We start from the raw sequence: 10,157 nt of genomic DNA, 5'->3' as shown, positions 1-10,157 counted from the left end.
CTCTCTCTCTCTCTCTCTCTCTCTCTCTCTCTCTCTATATATATATATATATATATATATATATATATATATATATATATATATTAAATCAAGCCACATTTTGGTTGAGTCTTCCTCTGTCCTTACCAGTCCTGAATACCTATTCTGCAGTATATCAAATGTGATCTGAAAGCATTTTTTAATGATTGTTTTCCTCTGAACCTATCCAAAGTCATCTTACCCTTCAAGTTCTAACTCAAGTTCTCTTCCTCAGCCTATCAGTATCTGTCCTGACACTCCCATCATGCTTATAGTGTGTGCTCCATAGTCTATCTCCAGTAATACACTCCTACTAGTTTCTACAGTGAAAGTTTCAGTTTATGTTTTTCTTATAGTTGATGACTTGAAAATGCAAGGACCATAGAGGGTGTTCAAAAATGCTTTTTGGTAAGTAGACTGCTTGATAATTAGCTAGAGCGTCTATACAAAGCAACTTTCAGTTGATTCAACAGGAAGGCTGAAGACTAAAATACACTAATGGTAATTATGCCACCTAAATTTGGTAAGAGGAAGGTGGTAAATATAAATTATAGCTTTAACTGGATTTAAATGTGTTAATTTAAGGTTGTTATTTCTATTATAATGACACAGGGAAAAATAAGTAGATCATATTTAAGGAACAACAACCATAGTGCTCCACGGTGACTGACAACTAGTCTCTCTAGTAAAAACTAGGTTTTAAAACAATTACAAATATGTAGTGATGCTCTCAATCAAGCTATTAATTCTGAATAGTCAATAGATCATAAATTAAGAAATAGGGAGAAAAACACAGTACAATAAGACATTTACCTGAAGTCATGTGCAGAAAAACCTTTGATTGACAATCCAGACTGTGTATCAGAAAAATAATGGCACAGGCCACTCTGTGCTTTAAATGGGTACTCTGAATCTCTCACCAGTTTTACTTGCGTCTAAAAGAAAATAATCACCCAAAGTGTTCTCTGTCACGCCGTTGTTTTTAAAAGTCAAATCGAATTTGCTGCAATGTGTCAAAATAAAATTCAGCTGGGACACACCTTTATCATGTGGCTATTCGTTGGGTCACTTTAAGAGCTTACATTCAGTCTTTAAGTATTTGTTATGAACATCCTAGATAGAGTCAATATTTTTCTGTCTCTTTTACTCTTGTTTTTCCTGGAACTTCTTTCCATAGAACCCTATCATCTAACAATAAAGTCTTGTCATCTTTCTCCTGAGAGTACAATAGGGGAGGTCACTTTCCTTCAGGGCGTCTAGCTCTGTATTACGAAGTCTTTGAGACCCACTCAGCACAATGGTTCATGCACAGGCAATGGTCAGATGAGGCGTTCTTTCCACTTCTTTCTGTGCCGTGCATCTGGCATACGTCACATATTTTATAATTGCCTGTACAGACTCCTTTTCTGAATGTTGGGCATAAGAAAGGGGGAGGACACAGGATTCATAATTACCCATAATACAGATCAGCTTCTGGCATTTGGTGACTCAAATACAGCAAATTAATAAGGGAAGGATATTTGAATTGGGGGAACCCCAGCTTGACAACCTTTTACAAAAGGTAATAGCACCCTCATTGGCTGGTTTCCCACAATTGATGCTGGATCTAGGACAAGGTCAGAGAGTATCCTTAGAACAGTGAGGGTGCTGTGGTGTACTGGGTGAGCCTCCACTGGGAGGCAGAGTACCTGAAGTGCCATTCTGGCTGTTACCGATTTGACAATATGATCTTACCTCTTAGGTCTCATTTCTTCATCTATAAAAAAAACCTACTAAATCAGCTGACCTCTCATGTCCCTTTTAACTTTAATATTGAAAAATTCTATGGAAATGGATAACAATATATTCTCATCTTTCTGGGTCACTATGTGACATGTATCTACAAAGATAAAAACATCATTTGCCTATTAAAATATGTTAAGAAATCGACATGAATCTTTTGTGGAAAACAATTCGGGTAAGATTATTCACCCTTTGATCTTGATGACTGACTTGCCTAGAAGCAATTCATTTTAAAATCTTCTGATTAATTCAAGCTTTGGTCATATAAATTTCTAAGCTTAAATGCATTATTCAGTAAATGAGAGTAAATTGTTTGAATTCTGAACACACATTAAATAAGCAAATGAGGAAGCAAAGAGTTTAAAAGGCTGAGAAACCAGTCACCTGATTTAGCCAGTTCAAAGCACTGAGGGTAGATCCTCCATTGCAGCCGTAATTATTATACGAACAATCAATGACCTGCTGTACGCTTAGGTCTTCCAAAGGGCTCCCTTTTATTGCATAAGCTGATTCCACTGCACCCACTACACTGAAGGCCCAGCATCCTCCGCACTGTTTAGAAACAGGAACAAAATAGTACTGGTTATCAAATAATGTTCAAGTCAAGTTTACCAACATTTTTCAATGTCACAAGTTATCAAATCAGCTAAGTGAGCAAAATCTGGAGGTCCTATAAAATATAAACGCCCATCCTCTCGATCTCCAAATTGGAAAAAGAAAACCACAATTTTCTTTTAAGTGTCAAAATCAAATAATTAAAGGTAAATTGGTAGTATCACTATTGTAAATTAGGCAATGCAAGATAAAAGCGAATTTCAGAGGCTGATACAAACCTAGAGTGACGTGGTTTTAAAAGACTAGTCAGTACCTTGAACAGGTGACTTTAGTTTCTAAGAAGTGTACCAACTCCCACCCCACTCTCCCACCTCTCTTGTTTTTCCCCGACACTTTGCTTCTGTGTCACCCACCATCTCTGCCCCAAGGGCAGAGGCAGTGATAGGGTGGGTGGGTCATGGATGTATGTTGCATATTTTGTATTTACTATTTGACGGACACAGGGGCTGAATGAATTGCTTTTTAGGCCACCAAGCTGCCAGCACGTGCATATTATGAATGCACATGAAATCTCCTAATGATAGAAACCCATATTAGTCATTCCTCATTCAAATACTGTCTGGAAATCTTCCTGAGTCTGGATCTATGAACTTGTTTTCATTGAACAAACCAGAACAAAAGAATAAAAGGGTTAAACCTGAAAGGAAGGGAAGAGATGAAACAAATGGAAATCAAGGATCGCTCACAAGCAAGACAGATGCACGGAAAAGGCGGAGGTGAGTGTAGGATTTGGAACTGGGTGGAACTTACTTAGTCATAGGACCATATGCTGCAGAGTTGGGCAAAGGGAGGAAGCACAATTGGTTGTCTTTATGGAGTGAAGTTTTGAGCAACTTTATGGCTTTAAGTGGCCTTATTTATGTCTAGATCTCCAGTGCCTATGGCATATTCACTAAGGGGCTCTACCAGAGAATCTCCACCCCTTTAGAAATGTGAACACAGGTTGCCGACACCATACCTATAGTTAGCTTTAGTTTGCCTACCTTTGACTTCCCCATGAGGGTAGTTCCTGCTCAAAAATCTCTCTCCAGTATACTCCTTTAATTAAAGATTCCTAATTACAAGTTCCCTTTAATATAATGTGGACACGCCTGGAAGGATTGGATTTCAGACTATTTCACACTTGATTATGAATCCAATAATAAAGCCAATGATTTGGTGGTCAAATCTAATTCACAACAATAAATACAGAATCTGAGAAATAAAAAAAGGATCATCCTAAATGGTGACTGAGAAGCTGTCGGGTCCAAAATACTTGTTATGCTAGGTGGATACTAGACTTATCGGGGTGATCACTTCATAAGTTATATAAATGTGTAATCACTGTATTGCATACCTGAGACTAATATAATATTGTATGTCAGCTGTTACTGAAAAAAAGAAAATTAAAAAAAATACTTGCCATACAATGGGAAGTTGAATGACCTGTTGAGGTTTCTATGCAGGCAAATTGAGACTATACGCATGTGGTTAGGCGATGGACTTTCCTTCGTCAGCTGACATTCCCCACACCAATGGTGGGGAAGCAGAGGACTAGGGAATGTCAGCAAAGAAGGTACCTATCCCCCTCAAACGTCTACCAGCTACACTGGTTCACTGCATGCTATGAGCACACCCATCCACATCCGATTTCAGAGAACCTTCTGCCCATCACAATAATGCACAAGCCGCAGTCCTTTTAATGCCCACTTCATAGGCACACTTCGGGTCTTTTTCAAGTAAGTTGCTGTATTTATTGCAGTACTTATATATTTCTTAGTCATTTAACGCGTGCAAAGCTATGCTGCTGCTTTTATTACTTTCTATCTTTTTTTTTAAATGTGTCACTAAGTTTTTAAGGGCTGTGCCTTAACCTCATTCTCCCATAATCTCTTTGTTTTTGCACAGATGGTGATTTCTAGGAATGCCTATGTAGCAGAACTGACTGCATTTCTAAGGGTCACAGGTAGAAAGTGCGAAGGGTGAAAAGGATAACTATTGCAATGCTCTGTACACCTGAAACTAACAATAAAAAATAAATAAATTTAAAATAAATAAATAAAATGATCTTCAAACTAAAAAAAAAAAAAAAAAGAAAGTGTGTGATCCTGTAGGGGGTTCAGAGTAGGAGCTAAAGGGATGAGGCCTGAGAACCCAAGAGACCAGGTTACACTGTCGATACGTGTATCCGGTATCATGTTACCTTTTCAGTGTCATTTCCCTTTTAAACTACTTAAGCATTTAGTAGTCAAGTTTACCTTCTCCAGCCTTCCATCTGCAGAAGGTTTGGTAACTGTGACGCAGCTACTGAGAAGCACACCTGAGCGGTGTGCTGGCGGCAATGGTAATTAGAGGGACAGAACACTCTAAGGAATGTTTATCTCAGAATGTAAGACGGACTTTGACAGCTGCCTCTCATTCCACCAGAGATTCTCTTATTGCCATTTTTTGAATGAGTGGGGTGTGATGTTACCTAGAGAAATTATGGGTTCCATTACAAGTTTGATTGAACTTGATCTCAAAGCTGATTTCCCATGCTAAGGTGATTAAAAAAGAAAAAAAAAACAACAACCCGAAAACTTACTGTCTGCTGGTTTCTCACTTGCGTTACGACATGTTTATCTCTCCAGTCAAATCTTAGTGGCAAGGACACATTGGAGATAGACGTCTGCACTGCTGCTGAGTATCTGGGCAATCTGGAAGTTCTGCTTCTTAAATAAGTAGCTGAATAGAAACATGAAATGAAAAGACAACAATATTATACGATGGGGGGCGCCTCTTGGGGTGCTTTTTGGAAGACCTTTTCAAACAGAAAGAGTAGCTTTCTAGTAGTGACTGCCGTTTGTGATTTTTCTATGTGCTTTTCCATAACATGAAATGCAGTCAAATGAAAGCTAGAAAAGATGAGAATTCATACAATCGGGTTGGAGCCGCCACATACGACGACTTGTTTCACAGAACCAGGTCAATAACAAAAATGAGTATAATTGGCGTCACTGATTTTATCGTATCCCATGGAACCACGGTGATGTGAATAGAAACAGCACTGGAAAACTGGAATAGGCGCTGTCCCTTACAGACACATGGAAATACTATGTATACTATTTAATTCTTCAGCAATAATTAGAAGAGTGGGCATGCATTTATTTTTCTGCCAGCACCTGGTACATGCTTGATACTCAGTGTTTAATAAATGCTAACTATTACTCAAGTTTCTAGATTCACAGTTAAACAATTCCTCAAAAATTAAGGAAACAAGTTGAAATGAGGAAGCCAATTAACTAATAGCACCATTATGTCATACCTTTAAACTCTTCAGGAAACAAATATGAAAACTGATTTATTCCATAGACGGCCGTGGAATTTTCACTAGGAAATAAAGAATTCAAGTATTGATGTCTATGAAGACTTTCCTAAAAAAAAAAAAAAAAAAAAAAAAAAAAAAAAGCTAATTTATATTACTTACGTTAACTTTCCAAAGCAATTTGTGTATAACTAACTTGGAGATATTCTTCAGTTGTGAAAGTCAAAGCTTGATTTATTTCCGGCAGATCACAATGAAAGGTTGTATAAGATAATGAGATCAGATATATAAGAGTTTTATATTAGACCTACTATCTGATTTCAGGTATATTTTTGAGGCTGGGAAAGGTATGTTTTATCCATTTGTAATTCTTCACTAAGCATGTTGAGAACACTAAATATATATCTGTTTAACACAGTGGCAAAAATAAAATAAACTGAAATTAGTGAAGATTGTCACCAACAGATACTCACGCAATTGAACAATTATGAATTTTGAAACTGTGTCCTTTTTATCTTTGTATTTCCCAGCATTAAGTAATGAAGTATGAAAAGGGAATGAGTAAGTAATGAATAAACAAATCTGATTCTATTTGAGCTTTATAGAATCTCTAGCTCATTTAGGGTACAAGGCTTTGTGAAAGAGACAGAACCCTGGAAGTGGTCCAGGAAAACAGGTTGGTTAGTCTATCTGGAGGGAAAATATAATCATTATTTACAGATTCCTCAGCTTTTGTGATAATTTATCTTAGGCCTGTATTTTATGTGAACATGACTCAATTTTCTAATACTAACAATTGCGTGGGACAAATAAAACTTCAGGGGCTACCATTTGGTATGTTTCCAGCTTTGGCTCTTCTATATTTATTTATGCCTTTATTTGTTTAATGTGTGTCTGCCTCTTAAACCATAAGCAAAATGAAGGCCTGTCTGTCCTTTATCACTGTGTTCCCCACACCTAGCACATACCTGGCACACAATAGATGCTTAATTAATAGCTGTTGCTGAAAAAATACAAAAACATTTTATATATGTCATGCCCTTAATAGCTTTAAGCTGTTTATTTTTAAGCAAATTATCACTGGGATTTATCATACTTATTTTTTCCTTTTTGAATATGCCTGGAAGGATTGATTGTCAATCAATGAAATAAAGTTATTGAGTTTTAGGCATTTAAAAATAATCTTAGGGCTGGTCGAGTGGCTCAGTTGGTTAAGAGCTCGTGCAAGAGTGCGAGCTCTGAGCAACAGCAGTTCGATTCCCAGACCGAGCTGAGCTGCCGCTGAGCTGCCAAAGGCAGCAGGATGGCTCAGCTAAAAAAATAAACAAAAAATAATCTTAATGAATCAGAATTCTGAACATAATTTTCAGCGGAGAAGTATAAATACAAAGAAGAGCACTGAAATACAAAGCAGGTATGTATACGGCAAGCAACAAATATAAGCCAGACTCGGCTCCTGCCAAGTCATTCAGAGGATTCATTTATTGCGTCGGTCTTGATGGGCCATCTCTGTGAGCTGAAGTAACAGGGAAGGCATTGAGACTGTAGGACACTGAGAATGCAGAGTGTGTGGCAGCCATGAGATCGGGCCTCACAGATCTCCATGCAGCGGTTCTCAACCTGTGGGTCGCGACCCCTTTGGGGGTCGAACGAGCCTTTCACAGGGGTCGCCTAAGACCATTGGAAAACAAAAAGATATTTACATTACGATTCATAACAGTAGCAAAATGACAGTGATAGAGGAGCAACGAAAATAATTTTATGGTTGGGGGTCACCACAACATGAGGAACTGCATTAAGGAGTCGCGGCATTAGGAAGGTTGAGAACCGCTGAGGGAGTTTAACTTCTGTATGCTGAATTAACAGGATTAGACCAAGGGAGGTGACAGTTCCCACAGGCTGCACCTAGCCAATGACTGAACAGTAAGACTGGCCCATGCTGGGGAAACATGGCACGCCCTTGAAAGCTGATTTTTTGATTCATGAGTCCCTAATGGCCTCTCCCACCCTACCTTGGACTGCACAGCAGTCTAGGGCACTTGTCCCCACCTTCCTTTCCTCTCTCCTTCACTCAGGGTCAAAGCTGCATTGCAGTCAGATGGCTCTCCCTGACCCTCTACCCATTTGCTCTCAGTCATTGATCCTGCGATAAGGAGAAAGAGAGAAAGAGAGAGAGAGAGAGAGAGAGAGAGAGAGAGAGAGAGGTGCCACAGATTGCTTTCATAGTAAAATAAGAGTATCAGCATATCCAAGAATATTTGCTATACTTCCTCTTTGCTATAATAGCAGAACACATGTCAAGTCCACCCAACAGTGGTTTCAAATCATTTAAATTTTAAAAAGCCTTGCATTCCATTTCTGGAATAAACATTCTTTCAAGTGATTTTTCTGGTCTACTTCAATTCTTGCTGTTAGAACGGATTTCATAAAAGCATCACAAACTGTGAGTCTTTTTGAGCCCCACTCCCCATCATATTAACAACCTGTCATAGAATCCACATAGGTAAAGGGTCAGTTAGCAAATGTTTTTAACATAAGGCAATGGAGGATGTAACAGTGGTCCACTGTATAGTAAATGTCCCTAAAGCTGTATGAAATATTAAAATGAATCTTAACTTCATTGATGAAAGAAAAGATGTAAAGAGGAATACACAGAAAACAGTTTTGAAAGAAGCAGGACTTTGAAAAACAGATGTATCACATACTAGAAAAATGGGGGCTGAGAAATCAAAACAGCCTTTAAACAGATCCGGTGAAAAATAATTATCTTTACATATTTTTTCTTTTCTTTTGTTTTAACGGAATGTGTTTAATTGGATGAGTTATATACAATAAGACATGCCAGGTTCCTGTCTGGAAGAGGATACAGGCCCAAAAACTTTGAGGATATTATTTTATGACTATAAAACTAGGAAAAAGATGTCCTTTTGGCATTCATAAATATTTTGTCTTACAGCTCGCTACTAATCAACCTTATTGATACTTAGCTAATTGGCCTGTTGCAGAGTTTTAATGCTGGGGTAAAATCTAAACATTATTATGAAGCCTTTTCAGAATAATCTGAAATAAATGAAATGCTTCCCCTTTCTCTCAATCAATCTTCACCAAGGCAGGTGAACTTGTAAGGTGGTGCACGAGTGTAGGGAGCCCCAGTTCAGGAAAAGCATAAATGGACAGGATTCTCTGAGCTTGCTCAATGCAGGCTCTGCTTTATTTAGAAAATTCTGATTATAGAAAGAGGTTACTAGCGCCTCCCTCCGGAAAAAAAAATGACAGGTTTGTTCCGCTTTTTTCTGGTTCCTGTAACTGACAGCTTTGGGAGCAGTGAGAACTGCCAGGGGCTTCTGCTAAAAAGTGGGTGCTTCTTCCAATCAAGAACACTTTGGACAGACCCATTCATTACTTTGGGGGCATCGCATACATCCACAGTGACAAATCTTTACCGGAAAAAATCACATCTTTTGCTTAGCAAAAGCATGGGAGAGAGCAAGACCCAGGCACGTGGGGAACGGAGAGAGAAGTTCGCTGGTGTAAACCGAGCTCAGAAACCCCAGACGCGTCCCGGAGCTGCGTGCAGGCAGGGGGCCCGCCAGGAGAGGCAGCTCTCGGCGGGTGACCCCTCGGCCCCAGCCCAGACTCGGGACAGGAAAAAGCGAGAAGGAAACAAACGGGGACGCGTGCCCGGTACCCGGAAGGCGGCTGCCTGTCGCTTGGGGCTCCGCGGTCCAGTCGGGGTGAAGGTGGCTGCGGGACGGGCTCCGCGGCCACCGCCGCAGCAACACCAGCAGTAAAGCAGCCAGAGCCTCCACAGTGCCCGCAGCTCCATGCCCGCGCCGGGGCCCGCGGCCTTTTCCCTTTCGGTTCCTCGGCTCCTCCCCCTTCCTCGTTTGCGGGGCGGGAGCAGCCGAGGGGGTGTGTGGTCCTGTTGACTGACGCTCTGTTAGTCCTCATTGCTCTGTACCTGGGAGTCCGCTTTGCTGAAAACTGTTGAGATTCGCGGTTTGGTTTTTTCTGGGGGGGACGGGGGGAGCGAAGCGCCAGGCATTTGACCACTTGCTTTCTGGTTTCATCTCCCGTCTATTAGAGAAAAGCCTGAGTCCTTCTTTACACAGTAACATGCAAATACAAACTATTGGGTGACCTGTACTTCCAGAATGAAGTCCTTTATTTTTCTCCTTTTTATCACAAATTGAAAGATTTTTAGGCATCGTTGAGTTTAACTTCGCCTTATTCCTGGTGTTCCTTCTGCGATGACCCCTCACATTCGGAAACTAATTCTGAAATAATGTTTGTGAATGTGCACACACATCCATTCAGTAGACGTTTATCAATGAGTAACAAAAATCTAGTTATGGAACTAAAGAACAATTTCTTGATTGATTATATTATGGTCATTTCAAAACTTTTATCCACTTGCACAGAAAGACAGAGATAGCACCTACTTACTTCTTAAGTTTAT

General features: G+C 39.7%; 1 protein-coding gene across 1 annotated transcript in view; it reads right to left on the bottom strand.

The window, feature by feature from the left end:
* Positions 1-9,553, bottom strand: part of CTSO (cathepsin O) — a 21,209-nt gene extending 11,656 nt beyond the window's left edge. Inside the window, exons 1-5 of the mRNA XM_019633072.1 lie at positions 9,387-9,553; positions 5,699-5,807; positions 4,979-5,118; positions 2,185-2,352; positions 832-953 (exon numbers count right to left, since the gene is read on the bottom strand). Of these exons, the coding sequence (XP_019488617.1) occupies positions 832-953; positions 2,185-2,352; positions 4,979-5,118; positions 5,699-5,807; positions 9,387-9,524 (677 nt within the window). The 5' untranslated portion in view covers positions 9,525-9,553. The remainder of the gene's footprint in view (positions 1-831; positions 954-2,184; positions 2,353-4,978; positions 5,119-5,698; positions 5,808-9,386) is intronic.
* Positions 9,554-10,157: the final 604 nt, after the last annotated feature.

Source organism: Hipposideros armiger, unplaced genomic scaffold, assembly GCF_001890085.2.
Source record: "Hipposideros armiger isolate ML-2016 unplaced genomic scaffold, ASM189008v1 scaffold_1237, whole genome shotgun sequence".
NCBI lineage: Eukaryota > Metazoa > Chordata > Mammalia > Chiroptera > Hipposideridae > Hipposideros > Hipposideros armiger.
The sequence above is the reverse complement of the archived record's forward strand: the minus strand, read 5'-3'. Positions and strand labels throughout refer to the sequence as shown.